This window comes from Tetrao urogallus (genome assembly GCF_951394365.1).
Source record: "Tetrao urogallus genome assembly, chromosome: 3".
In the NCBI taxonomy this organism is placed as follows: Eukaryota; Metazoa; Chordata; class Aves; order Galliformes; family Phasianidae; genus Tetrao; species Tetrao urogallus.
The window spans coordinates 47246525-47265279 of NC_136815.1; the positions used below are offsets into that span (position 1 = coordinate 47246525).

Below are 18755 nucleotides of genomic sequence, written 5' to 3' on the forward strand. Positions count from 1 at the left end.
ATTAAACACATTAACTTTTAAAATTACATTTACTTTAGGGTGAACTAACTAACGTATCTGTTCATAACACTGTATTCCTTAATTATGTCTTATATTGTTTTTCCTGTCCTGTTCACCTTTCTATGTAATGTTTTCTTTGGTGCAGCAGTTTTGCTGCAGGCTGGATCTACTGTTTGCCAAAGATGCTGTCTTTAATACTGGTTGACAGCTCATCTTCCTTTACTTGTTACTATTAGATGTAGGACAACAACCTCAAATTTACTTAGAATTTTTTTGTGTTTACAGTCAGAAAGTGGAGTACTGTACTTTGTCAGATGGGAATTTTTTGAACTACCCTTTATTTGTTTATTTAAGTTATAATGCTGAAGTTGCAGCAGGAAGTAAAATAGGTGAGCAGCAGCAGGCGCAAAAGTTGAAGTGTTGGGAAAATGGAGAAGGAAACTACTGAAGAAAATGGAAAACCAAAGGGAATGCTGTAACTATTTTTACTCTAAGAAGCTGCCGAGGTCAATCAAAATACGAGAAGTTATAGGCCATTTGCTCCTTTTGCAAGTAGGAAAGTGTGCATAAGCCTCTTCAGAAGCATGTCTTTCCTTTGAGTTGTGTCAACGTGAGTGACATCTAGAAAGGGCTTCAAGAAGTTCTACAATTGTGACATGACCTATCTGTTACAGGAGGCAGTGAGTATGAAAAAGGCACACGCTATTGTTTTGGGTGTTCTTGATATGCTGTGAATGTCTGATATATCTGAAACAGAACAGAATAATGCCTTTGTCTATCTTCCAGCCTGTTGCAGTGATTAATGGTAGAGAGTTGCTGAAGCCCCTTATTGTGCAACTGTGTGATCAGTGGGGAAATCCATCTCCTGAACCTAATGTCAAAATCAGCCTTACAAAGAGTAGCAACCTCAAGGTAAGCATAGGTCTTACTTTGTGAAATTTTGTTCATGTAACACAGATTGGTATTTTCTACAATTTCTTCTTCATTGTTAAGACATTTTTGAAAAAAACAAAAAACATATTGTAAGGATGCAAAAGAATAATTAATCTCATGTGATAGTAATTTCAGTGAATAATGTAAATAGCTCCCAGGACAGATTCCTCAGCTCCCTTTTATCGTAACAATCACAAACATAACAAAATTGCTGTAGTCTGGTATCCAGGTGTCATTAGTGTACTTTCTTATTCTTCTGTTCAACCTTTCTGCAAATTCTGTGTGCATCCCCCACTTTATCTGAGGTGACTTAATGAATAAAAATCATGACGTCTTTCGAAGTGGCAACCAAATCATTCTTATCTGGTGGTTCTTTTGATTGTGGTTCCTGAATGCATGGCTGGTGGTCTCTGCATAAACTAATTAGCTGGTCTGCTTCTCACTTGATTATCCGTGAGAAGAGCATTGGCAGTATAAACCAATCTAAAACAGTGAGAGTGCAATATCTAACCCAGAATGAAGCAGTTACTCCCCTTTCTGTGAGCATCAGGCGGCATGCATATTGGCCTATACCAAGAAAGGAGTTTGATAGAATTCATAATTCATGAACATTTTCCTCAGTTCAGCTATATTACTATTACTCGTCTTAAATGTTTTCTTTTTTCTAATTATATTGCTTATTATTATTCAGGACACTTCTTTACATCTCGGTTTTCATTCTGTCTCTTACCCTAGAATCTTTGCTTATAGTTTAGAGGTTTTTTTAGCTTGCCCCCCGCAAGTATGTTTATGAAGGCAGCTGCAGCTCTGTGAAGCTTCTGATTACATTGTTCTTGAGAGGGCATACAAACTTGACAGTAATGCTCTGTGATGGCAGTGCCCAATCAAAGAGACTTTGTGGTGGTATGCTGTATTTTCAAACGTTATGCCCTCTTCCAAGGAAGACTGGCAACACGCCTTCAAAAGTCTGCATGCCCTTCATCTACACTCCTTGAGTTCAGCAACAGTGGAATGATTTCTGAGTGATACTGTCATACGTTAGTGGAACAACTACCTGCTTATTTGCTAAACAAACATTAGATCAGTATTCATGATTATCTTGACGAATGTCTTTAGAGAGACACGGAATTGTAGGTGTTGGAAGGGACCTCTGGGAATCATAAAATCTAATGCCCCTGCAAAAGCAGATGCCCTACCGTATGTTGCAGGAGAACTCTCTTGCCTTGGCATTTCAAAGAGTGTATATGCACAGTTTCCCAAAGGTTATGAAAAGCTTCTGGGAACTTAAATTCTCAGATAAGTTGTCCTCTTACATTTCATGACTTGTCCTCTGAGTCTTGTAAACTTGGTAATGTGTGGTTGCAGCATGCATTTTCTGTACTCCATTCTTTGTGCTATGGGTATGAAACTAAATGAGTGTGGATCAGCAGTAAAATCTCTGAACTCCTGTGTGCAACCCAGTAGTGGAAATGTGCAAAGCACTTGTTTCTGTGATGTGCAGTAATGTCAAATATAAAATGATTTTGCTAAACTGAGTATAGTCTTCAAAAGAGTATATGAAATGACTGACAATTTTCTTAGTGTCTCTAGGAAATAGAACTATATTTACAGTTTTACCTTCCATTTGAACCATTAAGTACACGTTTTTTGCCATTGCATTTCTGTGATGACGCGGTGGGAAAAATTCATGCTTCCATAGCTGATCCATTATCAATCAACACTTACTTCACTTACTTTTTTTTTTTTTTTTTTTTTTTTTTCCTTTAGTAATTTCGTTCATGTAAATTACTGGTGTGAGATTTAGGAAAGAAAACAATTTTGCAAGAGGATTGCCCACTTCACCTATTCCAAGTATTTTATTTTCATGCATACAACTAGACACTTAGTCTTCCAAAGTTTATGCTGAAATAGCAAAGGGAAGACAATTTAATGCCAAATACTGTTCAACGACAAACTTTTGCATGATTTTGTTGTGTTATGTCATCAATGTAAAAAAATTGATTTCCCTCTTTAGAGAGGAATTCATTACACAAGAGCTCAGAGTGTGTCCATGGCTTCCTATGCAGTCCTCTAAACTTTAAAGCTGCTATCTGAGGTTCTTCTGATACACTGACAAGGCATTTCTTAGGTAAGGCTAAGACAGTGCACATGCCCATTTTCAGAAGAAATAGCTTCTCCATACTGTTAGGAATGTGTTAATACTATCTAAAATTTACCACCTGTTTCTCTGAGAGGATAGATTTTATGAATCTGCAATCCTGGCATCCATAGTTTCCAGATTCTCTGGTTCATAGGAAAGTACAGTGATAGCTTCTCTGCTGTTAAATTTGCAAGGACAAGTGTGACTTAGTGGTACTGTCAATCATAAGATTTCACTTTCAGTGCGAGGGGAGTGAGTGTGGCAAAGACAGGGAGCATGCTGATCATGCATCTTGAAGAACACCAGTGAGTAATGGGGAGTTATTTTATAACCATGAGATTCAGACAGAACTCCTGTAAGTCAGTGGCAGAATTTCCATTGACTTCAAAGAAATTAGAGCCAAACCTGATGAAAGTACTAGGCAAACAGGAAATGTGTAAGGCATTTGTGTTGTGCTAAAACAGTGCTGACAAAAAGTCACTTATTAGTGTTTGGTTAAATGCCATTTGTTTTGGTGTAGAGATTAGCTTTTGTTTGTCGTAGAATATTGATTAGTGAGGTATCATAATTCATAACTTGTAACACTTGTAAGTTGCCTAGCAATCTTACTTCTTTTGACAGTTTGACTAGAATGGGGAAAAGGGAGGAGAGCTAGAGATGCTTTCATTGTTTTTACTGAAGTTTAATCATTCTTTAATTTTTGCTACCCAGGAACCTCCGTGCAGACTGGAAAAACACTGAAAGGAAGTAAACAATTAGTAGAAGGTTTTAGAATCTGAAAACATACTCATATTAATATGTATTATGGATGACATGATAGTATCAATAGTAGTTAAAGAAATAACATCTATTAAATATTTAAACCTATTAATGAACAAAAATATCCTCGTTCAGGTAAAGTGAATGTCTTCAAAAACTGACAGAGAAAATTCTGGAGCATCTTAATGCCATATTCATGACAGTGTATCTTTCCCTAATTTAGAGTGCAAAAATTCAAAGCAACCTTTATTCGCACGGAAAGATAGTACGTAGGCAAATGAGATATACACTTTATTCTAAGACTTGATAGTACTTCTGTGTCACTGAAAGAATAAAAAATATTTTTTTTGACAGATTGTTCCTTCAAACCACCAACATAGAACAGATGACAATGGTAGGGCTAACCTGGGAGTTATTAGTATTCATGCACCTAGGTAAGTAGTGAAAATTATGTGAAAAAACTGAATTCTGAAATGTCGCTTGCTAGATATATTTAAGCTGCGCATTTCATAATGCACCTACCAGGAAATGGTCTAGAGATAAGGGCAGGCATTTATTATTTAGATGCTGGTTAAAAGCCACTTAGTGAGCTTTAAGAAATTAAATGCTTAGCTAAGTAAAAATGGATGGCATCTTCTTTCTTCTTCTGAGAAGCTGCTGCTCTAATCTTCTGAAGTCTAGGTTTTCTCGGTGTGAGCAGTACCTAGTGTATGTGTAAATCCTTTAAAACATTTCAAGTTTACAGCCTTTGAGTGACCAGAACTAAACATCATGCTTTTAAAATAGGAACATGTTTTAGGAGTATTGAAACTCCATTTCTAGGTGCTAACCAGTGTTTAAAAAATTAGGTAAATTGTGTGAAAGAATTACAGTGAGGAAAAACAGAAAACCAAAAATATTTTCGTTTCAGTAGAAATAATGAAGTCTCATTTCCTGCAGGTTTGTGTCCTGTATCTTTTGCTTCTTCATGTCTGTCTGGATGCACATTACACGCACATGTCCTGTCTGACTTTTCAAATTCTTTATTCCTTTATTCCCCTCATGCTTATAGATCTGCTACTCACCTTCTGGAACCCTGAGGCTTGCTTGATAACACTAGAGGGTTTTTTTCCTGCATCTTACTTAAGCAACTTAAGCTGCTTTAGCATGATTCAACACAACCTATGGCTAGTTTGGGGCTTATATGTAATTTTTATTTTTTTGTGGAGTGGATAGTAAACCCATATAGTGAACAGAAACATTGTTCTTCCCATAAAGAAGAAAATGACTAGGGACTCTTTCTTCTACCCACTTACTATTTTCTAGAAAGCTGTAGGTGAATGATTTGTGTTCTGCATTTCCATTTCCTCAATTGTAGTAATTCAGCTTTTTTACATACTCCTGGCCTTTTAAGATTTCGGTCTCTCTTTTAACTTTTGAATCAACTGGCCTGTCTCAACTGGAAATACATTTAGATGGAACAGCCTAAACTTTGTTTTCTTTGGAAAATGAGTTGAAAGCTATTTTTTTGTTTACTTGTTTCCTTTTTTCTTAGTGAATGCTAAAGATCAGAAATTAGTAGGCATAGAATCATAGAATATTCCATGTTGGAAACGACCCATAAGGATCATCAAGTGCAACTCTACAGAAAGGACTACCCAAAAATCATACTGTATGACTGAGAGAGTTGTTCAGGTGTTTCTTGAATTCTGGCAGACTCAATGGCGTGATCACTTTCCTGGGGAGACATGCTTGTATAAGACACGCTTATATAAGACTTCTCATGCTTATATAAGATCTAAATAATTTTGAGTAATTTTAGACAATATTTCCATTTAAAAAATGTAAAATATCACCAGTAAAAGATTGGAAGATTCCTTACTGGCTGACAGGGACCAGGAAGAAGTTAACTGAGTGCCTACTGTAGAAAGGTTTTATGGGAAAGGTCTGTTGAGTGTTTTGTTACAAGTATTTAATTTCCTGAAGAGAAATACTGATTAAAAGTTGGTCATGCTTAGCTCATAAGAGCTTTACTTACAAGACCAGATTGGCTTTCGATAGCTTAAAGCTAGCACTAAGTGCTTTTTCTTCTGAAGTATTTTATGCTAATTAATATTTTTGCATTCGTACCTACAGGAGTTAATCCGTAACAATATTACAAACTGTGTTTGTAAAGTTCAGAACTTGGTGGATGGTAAATTAGTTATCAGTATATTACTGGCTGCTAGAAACCACTGTGTTCATTGACGGCATCCTACCTTTTTAGCACAACCAAAAGTGGCTGGGGAATACAGCCAGCATGCAGTTATTATATAGCAGCGAAGTCATTATGTGCTAGCAGTGCTAGATGTGTGTTTAACACATTCTCTCTTTGGAAACTGTCAAAGCAGATTGTTCCTTAGACAGCATTTTAATTAGTTTAGCTTGCTTTCTATTATACTGTCTTTCACAACTTACAGCAGCTGCACTTGCTAACATCTTACAGATAGACAATGAAAGGATCAAGCTAATGAAATATTAAAAATTAAATTCAATAAGCTATCATAAGAGTATCTTAAAACTATGATTTTACTTCATTCATATGTTTCTAATTGCATCTTAACCCTTCTGTTTTTTCTCCCCTTTACTACTGATATCTTGAAGTTCTCTTAAGATTTTGTTTCTTATGCTTTCATGTACGTGATTCAGATTTGAGGTATGTTGATAGTTGTCTTTTCAAAAGAGATTTTACAACTGTTTTTATGATTTCTTTATATTTCAGGGGAGAGCACACTTTACAGCTTAGAGCTTCATACAACAAGATTGCATTAGAGTGTCCTGTTATTACATTTAATGTCCTTCCTGATCCTGACAAGCCTATCCGCTTGAATGTAAAATATGACAAAAATGCTTCTTTTCTAGCAGGAGGCACCTTTCCCGGTAAGTATAAGGATTCTTTGATAGAAGCCAGTCTTCCAAGGATATCAGGTCTCTAGCTACCACTATTTTTCCATGTAAGCAGATGTCGCATTGCCTTCCACATTACTGACCCTGACCAGGTCAGGGCCAAAGAACTATTACAGACGGATACTCGTATGCTAGTTCTGCTCACTGTAGAGGTATTCTTATGTGCAATTTTATAAATAAAGCCAGTACTTCCATTCTACACAGTTAAAGGAATGGAAGACTAAGTTGGCTGCTTTCATGAGACAGCTAAAAGATGAGAAGCATGGGAATAAAAGCAGCTGTCATACTTCTTCATGTCTTCCATTGGTACAGTGGAAATGGAAGCTAACTTGAGAGAGGCTTCCATCTCATGGACAACATGGAAGAGTGTGCTTTTTCAGACATCACTGAGTTTGTAGTACTTAAAGGTTTAAGAATAATAGAGAAGTAACTAATACATATTCAGGTGTAGTATGTGCAGTTTAAGTCAACCATGTTTTGAGAGAAGAAGACGAATAGACGACTTCTTCAGCAGTTAAAATTGTAAACATGATATTAAATTTTGGTTAAAAAAACAGATTAAATTCCTTATTAACAATCTCATATTTAATTAGCATTCTAATTATTGAATTTACTGTTGAACTCAGGTACAGCTGTAATCATGCTTGATTTGTTCGTACACATCAAAGCACAATCCTTCTTCAATCTGCAAAGTTTAATCAGTGCAGCTTCAATTGTATGCTTGAAAGCTACCTGTAGTTCTCGTGTCAAAGTGCTCAGCATTTACAACTAGAATGGTTGCTTTCTTCTGTCTTACACTGCTCTTCTTTTAGGCCACTTAACTTTCTGTGGAGTTTATAGGAAAAGCTAAATTATTTTGATTGGGATTTTAAAAGACCATTATTTTGACTGTAGAATCAGTCAGTAGCAAATGGGGGAGTTAAATATGTCTGTATATTCTACTACTAAATATGTCATATTAGTTATAAGAATAACCAAACCGATTAAGGCTCTTATTCTGAGTCCTTTTTATTACAATGTGGCTGGTAGATGGGGAAAAAGTAGTAGTGGTTTGTGCCTTTTTTATCCAGTAGTTCAGTGTCTAAAACACTTCTGAAAAAAGAGGGAGATATGAATTTGCAGTTGTGAAGAAAGAAATCAACTACTTAACCAGCTGGTGATTGTTCTTTTGTAAGAGCAAGAAGAAACCTGGCTTGCTTTTAATAAGGGTGATAGCCTGGGAAAAGCAGACTTGAATTTAGAGGGGGTTTTTAAGAACTTGTTGAATAAAGCAGGTGCTTTGTTATTTTTTTCCCTAAGTAAGGATTATCTAATTGCAGGAGAAGGAGCAGACTGATTTCCATGCCATTTCAATTTTTTGTTGCTTGGGTTTCAATTGAAATGTGGGTTTTGTTTATTTTCTCCCCTAGGTAGAAACGAGATCTAGAAATGCATCAAGTTTAGTCATTTTAATTTTGAATAAAAATAATCCTAAATAGTTATCTTCTTTCATTCTGCAGATTTTATGGTTAGTGTTCTTTCTGAAGATGAAAATATTATCAGAAATATTAGTCCAGCACGTATTTCTATGAAAATGTGGAAAGGACAGGGCAGCGGAAATAGGATACCAACTGATGTAAGTCATCAAAACATTTTCAAATTGGATATCAAAATGTTAACATAGGACAAAGATTTTTATAGTGGACATATTCACATAATTTACTTAGATCAGTATCCTGTTCTAGATTTTAAATAATAAGAATTATTTATCAGTCATAACTGTTTAACAGTCTACTGTATTACAAGTTGTCACACTATTCAAGTATCACTATAGTAATACAGAAAGTACAGAAATGCTCCTACTCCGCAGAAGCTGAGTAGTAGTAGAGAGCTTATTAAAAGTTGAGACGCTGAGTTTGCAAAAAAGAGTTCTGAGATTAGGAATATGAAAGTAGCATCTAAATTATAGGTAGTCTCATTGATTTATTGTGTGCTATCAGTGCAGTGAGAGCTGCTCCAAAAAAGTGCTTCGTATTTTACTATGGTGGCCCATGTCATCAGAGGCAGATGGTGGTGGTATGGAAGTAGAGGCTGAACCTTCCCACCACTATTCCATTACATTTTATTGCTGTGCAACAAATGGCAGCAGAGGGGCAGTCTGACAAAAACAGCATCTGACATGGAAGTGCATATGAAGCAAAGGAGTGTCATTGAATTCCTCCACGCAGAAAAAATTGCATCCGTTGTCATTTATCGATGCTTGCTGAACATTTGCAGAGACCAAACAAGTGAATGTGAGCACAGTGAGGTAGTGAGTGCTGCATTTCAGCAGTGGCAACAGTGAGAGTGGATTACCACCTACTGGTGCAGATTTTTACCAGTTTACCAGCATGCAGGCTCATAACTGGCAAAAACATGTAGCTAATAGTGGTGACTGTTGAAAAATCGTGTTTTGTAGCTGAGAGTTTGCTGTATCAAACAGTGTTATTGTGGTTTTTATGTCTGTTGTAGTTTCAGTGGAAATAAGTAGGAGGTATTACTTTCAATGTGACCTACATTCAAATCATAAAGACTTGACAGCATATTACAAGCAAAGTACTTTCAAGTATGTAATGTCATTTATTCATTTATTCATTTTTGCACACTTTCAGGTTACAGCATTTAGCTGTAGTAAAATAAAGGATGACAAGGAAGATGGCTTCTTTTATTTCAGGTATAGCAGCACTTAATTTGTAATTACTGATGCAGCTTATTGTGCAAAATATGTAGTTTTTGATAATAACTTTGTTAAAGATTTAGTGTGATGCAGCGCTATGAAATGTATTAGCATGTTGTGATGAGTATGAGAATTGTATTCTTCCCAAGATATGTTTGACACTTGTTTTAATGGGAGGAGAATGAAAGGGTATCTAAGGTAATACATTACATGAGAAATGCTAGCAATGCAGGTAACCTTCCTTAATTCTCTTCAGCACAATGTTCAACTGCTGTAGAATTGCAGGTTAGGCAAAACAGATTGGTTTAACACATTCTGTAGCTGTTAGTCTTGAACCATGAGTTAGCCAGAGATAGTGTCTTAAATGACAGGCAGTAGAACTGGAGTTCATGATATGCTGGCATCTGGTTGCCACATTCCTTATACATCGGTGTCTGGCAAGCATGCTATGGGTGGTTGGGATAAGTTGAATAGTTGTAGTCTTGGTTGCTGCTTCACGCTATTGTATCCAGATTTTAGATTTCCCTTCTGTTTTTAGAATGTAGTCTTTAGGATCGCGTGTATGCAGCAGATATCAGTGTTTCACAGCTAATCCTGGCTCTTCCATAAAAAAAAAAAGCAGAGGAACTTTGTTTTCCTGGGAAGCAGGTTAGACAGAGCTCAGATCCAAAGTTCTGGCTCAGCATGATGCACAATGTAGGTTTACCACCATCTTTATTTCCTTTGTTATATTCAGCCAATAATCTACTGTTTGGGAAAGCAATTTATATAACCTTCATTTATTCAGTCTTTTAGCTTCTCAGGTGGTGTTCACCATTGTAATTTATTTGTATATGAAGACTTCCATGTAAGAGTTTACAACTAACACAAACTGCGGTACGTGTCAGTAGGAGTTGTAGCTGTTCAGGCATGGCATTTGGTGTTATTACTAAGATCTCAGTCTTTAAGACAAAGGCATACAAGATTTCACAGCCTTTTAAGGCTGTGTTTGATAGCTGTAGCAAAAGAAGAGTCCAGAATAAGGGTACAGTATTGCTTTTAAGAGAGCAGAGCTTTCTCTGTGGCTAGTAGAAAGTTACAAAATGAACTTTTCCAGAAACCAAGGATCAGTGCAGATTTCTACCAAGTGTAAGATGCATTTCTGTGACATTGCTTATTCTGAGACACGCTTGGTAATGGATGTAGCTAAAACATAAGAAACCACTAAAGCATTATTAAGACACGTTGTATAGCGTATTTGTACCTTCAGGAAAATAAGTACATATCACGTTCACCTACATAGTGCTTCTCACAAGGGAAGCACATAAAAGGTGAACGTGATAGAAATTAACTTGCAGAGTTGAATTTTGGAATTAAAAAAATCTTGACATCACTCTTTTATTTCCTAGTAGGCTGCAGATGTCTAAAAGTAAAACTCTCTAACTTTCTGAGAGATTTGAAAGAACTAACAGTCGATAGAAACTAATCATTAAGCAGTACATTTAGGAAAGTATGTGTTACTCATTGCTGGTAGTGTCTGCAATGACATCACTATCTACCAGCTGGTTTCTCTCTTGTTTGTGTGTCCTTGACATAGTCACTGATAGTTATCATCTACTTAATGCTAGATTAGTAGCATGGATGCACCTAATGCAGTCTTACAGTTTTTATAACAAAATTGCAATTTCTTCTTTTTTTAAAGCTTATGTCTGGTTAGATGTTCAGCCACACCAAGAACTGTAGCAGATTATTTACAACTCAGTAATGCAGTTAATGCGTCTTGACAAGGCAGATGCTACTTTAAGACTTAACCTGGATAAAATGTAGAAAAGAAAGTAGAACCGTGCTTGCTCTTTATGATGTACAAAAAAACCATGCCCTAATCTGCAGATAGGTTAAAACTTTTAGATTATTTATTATTTTAGATTAAACATTTCTGGGAATCTTGAACCTTATTCTTTTTCAAAAAAATATCAGAGGAAACAAATTGCTTGCTGTTACTGACGAAACAGATAAAATATATCTTGAAAGGAAGAGTCCAATTCTGAGCCAATTCAACGTTGTCACAAGTCATAATCTCAGAACATTGTCTGAATCTTGTTTAGAAGCTGTTTGCATCTCATCAAGGGTTTATAAGTATTTATAAGTCACTGATGTCCATTGTGTTCATTGGAAGACTTGAGCAGTCATCCAGGTTACTACCTGTGGCTGTCCTTGGTGAAGTTGTGTTTCTGTCCACAGAAATGCAGGCATCTGTCTTTCCTTCATATTTTGATGTTAGGGATTCTCACTCGATATGCTCCACGTTGCCCATTGGTGATGACCCAACTTCGTATGATTTCTGTGTAGCAGAAGGAATCATCTGCTCAGATATTGTATAAACTCATAGCTTTCATAGCGTTCAGTAGCTTTATGAGAATTCATCGGATTCATTATGAAAACAGAATAGACTTCTAAATAATGGGGCCACAACAAACATCCTGTCAGTTGATTGAGGTAAACTCATGGGGGCAACTTTCCTCATCTAGTTTTCCAAAAAACCTTATTCTAGAAGAGTTCTTGAGAAATTTTTGTGGCCTTCTTGTTGAAAGTTATTATGGAGGAGTATTACTTATTAACATATTGCATGTATAATACGTATATTACATATATTAATAGAATTCTGCCCAGTTAAGAAGACTACTCAAAATTTGAATTATTTACTTGTCACTTCAACTTTTGTTTGTGTTTTTTTTTTTAATTACTTTAGGGATAAGGTGATTCCAGAGAGAGTGGGCACTTACAGTATCCAGTTTACTTTTGCAATGGATAAGACAAACATGCTCAGCAGTGACCAGGTTTGAAAGTATAATTAATTACATGTAGCCAAGATCATGTAACATAGAACCATCAAATACTGTGGTACTGTGCAAAAAAATTATATTTCTGTAACTAAGCAGATATTCAGGAGAGTAACAGAACTTGATAATTTGTAACCTAGTACAACTGCTTTATGGTCATCTTAAATATACTTCAAGACTGTCACTACATTTCGCATGCATTTGTTTCAGTATTTTTTGAGCAACTGCTGTGTGCAGGTGAATTGCCATGAATTCTATTAGACTTCATTTTGGTTTGTTTTATTTTAATCCTCTTTCTTTTCTGATAGATTGTAGTTGAAGTTGTACCTAATGACCCAGTCCGCTTGTTACCTGATTCTTTACCAGCTACTCCAGCAGTTTCCAATGTGCGAACAGTCACAAGCCGTACACTGGTCAAGAATTTATGCCTCCACATAATGGTAACTATACTTTCATAGAAAATCATTATTAGGGAAATATGACCACTAAAAATGAGTTGATTTTTGCTGCAGAGCATTGCTACTGTCTTCTGTTTTAAGATATTAATAAGTATGGCTAAATCCATTAAATGTTTATTTTATTTTAAATCATAGAATCACTGGTGTTGGAAAAGATCTGTTTAGAACATCTAATTCAACCACCAACCCATCACCACTGTGCCTATTAAACCATGTCCCTAAATGCCACATCTACGTGTTGTAATAATTGAAAACAAACCTAAAAAAAAGCTTCAAAGATTTAAATTAAATTATATTAAAGATTCTTAAACTGATGGCAGTGACATGAAGAAAGCTTCTTTTGATTTCTGTGTTTGATTTTTGCCTCAGTCTTCACTGGCAGTCACTCTTCCCACTCCTCTCAAGTCTATTTAGTCCCTTTAACCTCAAGGCAGGGACTGAGACAGCAAATTCCACTGTGAATGAGTATTGGATTCAAGACCTTTGGGTCAACCTGTATATACTTAAGTCTGAGGGACCCTCTGAGATGCATTCCAGGATCCTGAGGGAACTGGCTGATGTAGTTGTCAAACCACTATCAAGCATATTTGAAAAGCATGGTAGTCGGGTGAAGTCCCCAGTGGCTGGGAAAAAAGAAACATAGCTCCCATGTTTTAAAAGAGTAGAAAGAAAGACCCTGGAAACTAGTCAGTCTCACCTCTATGCCTGTGAAAATCTTAGAACAGATCTTCCCTGAAGCTGTGTTAAGACATACAGTGGACAGGGAGATTATTTGAGATAGCTAGCATGGCTTCACAAAGAGCAAATTGCACCTGGCCAATCTGGTGGCCTTCTGTGTTGGAAGACACAGTGGACATCAGAAAAGCAACTGATGTCATCTGCCTGGACTTCCATAGGGCTTTTGGTGTGTTTCCACACATCCTTGTCTCTAAACTGGAGAGAGATGGATTTTGAAGGTGGGCTATTTGGTGGGTAAGAAATTGGTGAATAGCTGCATCCGAAGAGTTTTGGTTATAAGGCTCAGTGTTCAGGTGGAGATTAGTATGATCATAGTGGGACTAGTAGTATTCATCATATTTAATAATGACGGAGGGATTGAATCCCTGAAAGTGTTCAAGGTCAGGCTGGATAGGACTTTGGGCATTCTGATCTGGTGGAAGCTGTCCTTGACCATGGTAGGAAGGTTGGACTATGTAATCTTCAAAGGTTCCTTCCATCCCAAATCATTCTGTGCTTCTACTTCATTATCTAATGCTCTTATTAAGCATTAAGTATTTGATAAGAGACCTGCTCTGGAAAGTTACAGTTCCAGGTTAATGTGGTATGTGTGTGCAAATTTAGGAATAACCTGCCTTTCACAATGACCTCTTTAATCTATAGCAACCCAAAAGAGAATTACCTGTTTTCATTTTATTCTCCATTTCCCTTAGGAATAAAAGACAGCCCCAGCCCATAGTTGGACCCATGGAATGAGAGGTGTGTGTGTGTGTATGCACACAGAGACAACAAAGCAGTTTTTGACTTTTGGGAAGCTTAGTTGTCCAAGCAGATTTGAATGGAGAGACTATCAGCCAGTCAAGTATTTGCTGTGTGAATCAGATATAAATATAAACATACTGACTGATCAATCAAGATTTCCCCATGTGGGGCATACTTTCACAGAATCACGGAATTGTAGGGGTTGGAAAGGACCTCTTAGAGATCATCGAGACCAACCCCCCTGCCAAAGCAGGTTCCCTACACCAGGTCGCACAGATAGGCGTCCAGGTGAGACTTGAATATCTCCAGAGAAGGAGACTGCACAACTCCCCTGGGCAGCCTGTTCCAGTGCTCCGTCACCCTCACCGTAAAGTTCTTACGCACATTCATTCGAAATTCCTATGCTGCAGCTTGTGTCCGTTTCCCCTTGTCCTGTCTCCATGTACCACTGAAAATTATGGCCCCCACACCTCAGATATTTATAAACCTGGATCAGGTCCCCTCTTAGTTGTCTTTTCTCAAGGCTGAACAGACCCAATTCACTCAGCCTTTCTTCATAGGAGAGGTGCTCCAGGCCCTTCACCATATTTGTGGCCCTCCGCTGGACTCTTTCCAAGAGATCCTTGTCTTTTTTGTACTGGGGAGCCCAGAACTGGACGCAGTACTCCAGATGAGGCCTCACCAGGGCAGAGTAGAGGGGGAGGATCACCTCCCTCGACCTGCTGGACACGCTCTTTTTAACGCATCCCTGTATGCCATTGGCCCTCTTGGGCACACAAGGGCACACTGCTGGCTCATGGCCAACCTGTCATCCACCAGGACACCCAGGTCCTTCTCCGCAGAGTTCCCCTCCAGCAGGTCATCCCCCAACCTGTATTGGTGCATGCGATTATTCCTCCATAGATGCAAGACTCTACACTTGCTTTTGTTGAACCTCATCCGTTCTGCCCAGCTCTCCAGCCTGTCCAGGTCTCACCGAACGGCAGCACAGCCTTCAGGCGTGTCAGCCAATCCTCCCAACTTCGTATCATCAGCAAACTTGCTGAGGGTGGCCACTATCCCCTCATCAAGGTCATTGATGGAGATGTTGAACAAGACTGGACCGAGCTTATAGAGTCAAAGATAAAAGTATTATATGATTATATATCTTTCATTAAAACTTTTTATGGATTTGGTGTTAGTGGAACTTTTTGCAAGAGAAATTTCAGTTATACTGAGCCTTCTCTATAACCTACAAATCCAGAAATGCTGTAGAAGAGCAAGTCTCAGATTCCTCTTTTCTGTGCTCTCCTGCATGTACAGCTAAATGTCACTTCTAATGGCATCCAGTGACTGGTAGGCAAGGCTGCAGAAATAATTTACTTTTATATTGTAGATGTGTTGCTGCTCTCTGACATTGGAGTTCTCTTGGCCTTGTTACACAACTTTGCGGGTTAGCTTGACAAAAAAATATGTAAATCTGTAATTTGTAGTATGTGACAGGTGAGGCTTGTTCTTCTTTACATACAGATAACCAAAACATAAATGTGCAGTCCTTGCTTTCAGATATCTCAATTAAAATCCATTTCTTATTGCTACAAGAAAACGTGTTTCCAGATTCTAGTGGGAAAACACAGAGAGAAACTTCTGCTGTATATATAATTTTTTTTCCAGAAGTCAGTTTCTTATGACATCTTCCTTAACAAAACATCAGGTTTCCTGAACTTTAAACATTCACATGATATAGGGAAATTGCTTACCAGCTACCACCATGGGCATAGCCTGGAGAAAATTAATTTGTTGTGTGTTAGAATAAATTTGGGTAGTGAGAAACAAAGGCAGTATAACCCTAAAACACACTGTCATCTACCCTTTGCTCAGTTTCGCTCCTGCCTGTTCCGTCTCCCTTCCCAGAGGAGCAGGGAGGATAAGGAATGAGGTTCATAGTCAGTCCATAACAGCTCCTCTCTGCCACTCCTTCCTCCTCACTCTGTTGCCCTTCTCCAGCGTGGGTCCTCTGCATAGGCTACAGCCCTTCAGGAAGAATCTATTCCCTTGTAGGCTCTCCACAGGCCGTGATTCTTTTAGGGCCTAGATGTCTGCTCTTTTTTAGGGTCCTGAAGTGTCAGCAGTGTGGATGCCTGCACCACCATGATCATCTCCACAGGCTGCAGTCCAATGGACTGCACTTCCCGCATTGTGGTCTCACAAGGGGCTTCAAGGGGAATTTCTACTCTAGCACCTGGAGCAGCTCATCAGAAGGCTCTCTGCCTGCCGCGGGCCATTGGAGCCAGCCAGAACTAGCTGTATCTTGCATGGGGTAACCCTGGCATCTCCTCACAGAAGCCACCCCACAGTACCTCCACTGTCAGAACCTATGTACACCCAATTCATAGGGAAACTGGAAGTTTTAGTTAAGTCTCTGTGCTATGATATCATTGTTCTCAGCAAGATGTGATGGGACAGTTTGCTTGCCTGGAGTGCTGTGTCAGATGGCTGCAGCCTCTAGGAGAGATGTGTAGATGCCAGGAGAAAGGCCAATAAAGTTGTTGTTATAGTGGATATCTATTAATGATGCTACTCAACCAGGACAAAAAGGTAGGTGAATTACTCTCCGGGCAATTAGGAGAGGTCATACAATTGCTAGTCCTTTTTCTCATAGGAGACCTCAGCTTCTGAGATATCTGCTGAAAATACAGTACAGCAGAGATAAAACAATCCTGGCCTGCATTGGAAATAATGTGGCCAGCAAGACTTGGGAACTGATTGTCCCCTTGTAGGTGGCACAGGTGAGACTGTGCCTTTGGTCTGTGTGCAGAGAAGAACAGTGAAGCTGGTAAAGGGACTAGAAAAAAATACATTCGAGGAGCACCTGAGGCAATTTAGGCTGTTTAGTCTGGAGAAAATGATGCTGAAGGGAAACATTATCACTCTCTACAGCTATCTGCAATGAGAAGGTTATAGTTTTCTTAGGACACGAGGAAACAGTGTCAGTTTGCACCAGGGATGTTTGGATTGGACACTAGGGAGAATTTCTGCACTGAGAGGGTGGTTAAGCATTGAAGCAAGCTGCTCAGGGAGGTGGTGGAGTCCCCATCCCTGGGGATATTTGAGAGAGGTGTGGATGTGGCACTAGGAACGTGGTTTAGTATCAGGGCTTGATAGGTCAGGTTGATTGTTGGACTTTGATGATTTTGTATGAATAAAGGTCTTTTCCAACTTAGATTTTTCTGTGATTTTATAAATGAATTACTTATTTTGGTTCCTGTTCATCCTCCAAGCTAACTTCTCTGTCTTTTTACTTACAGGATGAATACAACAATCACACTGGAGCTGACTTAATTGGAAGAGTAATAGCAAAAATTAAGAGCCCCAATGAAGATGATACAGAGATCCCACAGTTTCAAGGGAAGATCAGTACAATGGAGTTCCCCTTTGACAGAGGATCAGCTGAAATTGTAAGTGTGACTGAAATGCACAGTTCCATGAGCTGTAAGTCTATTGAAGCCTATTTTCCTACCATTTCAAACCTCATCTTAAACGCTTAGCCGTGGTCTGTGGAGGGTTAGCATTTATTGTAGGCTGCCTTCTTGATATGAAGATAAATTATTTCTTCTCTATTTGGTTGCTGATTTTCAGAAAGTGTGGAGGAAAGTCATTCTTAAAACTGATGATTCTTGCAAACTGAGGGAAGCTTATATTCAAGAACTTGATTAGAGATTAGGATTTTCAGGATGATCCAGACAGTTCTTCTCATTTAAATTTCATATGTAGATAACACTTTACTAATTTGGAGTTAAATTTTTAATGTGTTTTACATTATTATTTGGAATACTCTCTAGCTTTAATATCTTGTAGTCATTTAGTCTAACTTCCTCACATATATTTAATTCAATTTTATCTTACTCTCTTTTATCAAGCTAATTGAGCTTATATATATACTGTACAGAAAGGTATCTTGTTCTTATTTGAAGAATTAAAGAAAAAAAAATTATCACTTGCCTTTACATATTGTTTTAGGAATTAGTCATCTAGACTGTTAAAAATGCTTTGCCATAGTTCAGTATGTTCTGTTGCATACTTTTTGCTGAAGAGCTCTTACATGCCTCTGAAAATACTGTGTGTGTAGTCATACCATCTCAATCCCTTTTTTCAGCCAGTGTAGACTGAACTTTTAAAACGTATGAATTCCATTTGTAACAGTTATTATAAAATGTATTATAAATGATGAAGTTTAAAACACACGAGCACAGAATCAGAAACTGTTCAAAGCTTATTGGAAAAAACAACTTGGGATAGAGCCAGCCATTTGTTCTATGTAGAATGTTCACAAAGTCTCTCCTAACAGCCTACAGAGAATTTTAGTCAACAGGACTATTCCCATGCTAAAATAGATTTATTTATTTGTTTATGTATCAACTTACTGAAGTATCACAGAAGTATTTTATAGGAAAAACATACCTTTGCTTCATTTAGTTCCTCTGTCTGTCACGTGTTTTATCAGCCTGTTGTCTATGGAAATCCTCAAGCAGAGAGTGTGCTGAAGGGAAAACAAACTTTTCAAAGAA

At 37.8% G+C, this 18755-nt stretch overlaps 1 protein-coding gene across 1 annotated transcript in view; it reads left to right on the forward strand.

Moving 5' to 3' along the window:
- The window catches only part of SMCHD1 (structural maintenance of chromosomes flexible hinge domain containing 1), a gene marked incomplete at both ends in the record, with an annotated part of 76436 nt that overhangs the window by 44962 nt on the left and 12719 nt on the right, over positions 1–18755 (forward strand). Inside the window, 8 exons of the mRNA XM_079533444.1 lie at positions 787–912; positions 4187–4266; positions 6573–6730; positions 8257–8372; positions 9388–9449; positions 12181–12268; positions 12580–12711; positions 17496–17645. Coding sequence (XP_079389570.1) covers positions 787–912; positions 4187–4266; positions 6573–6730; positions 8257–8372; positions 9388–9449; positions 12181–12268; positions 12580–12711; positions 17496–17645 — 912 coding nt within the window. The remainder of the gene's footprint in view (positions 1–786; positions 913–4186; positions 4267–6572; positions 6731–8256; positions 8373–9387; positions 9450–12180; positions 12269–12579; positions 12712–17495; positions 17646–18755) is intronic.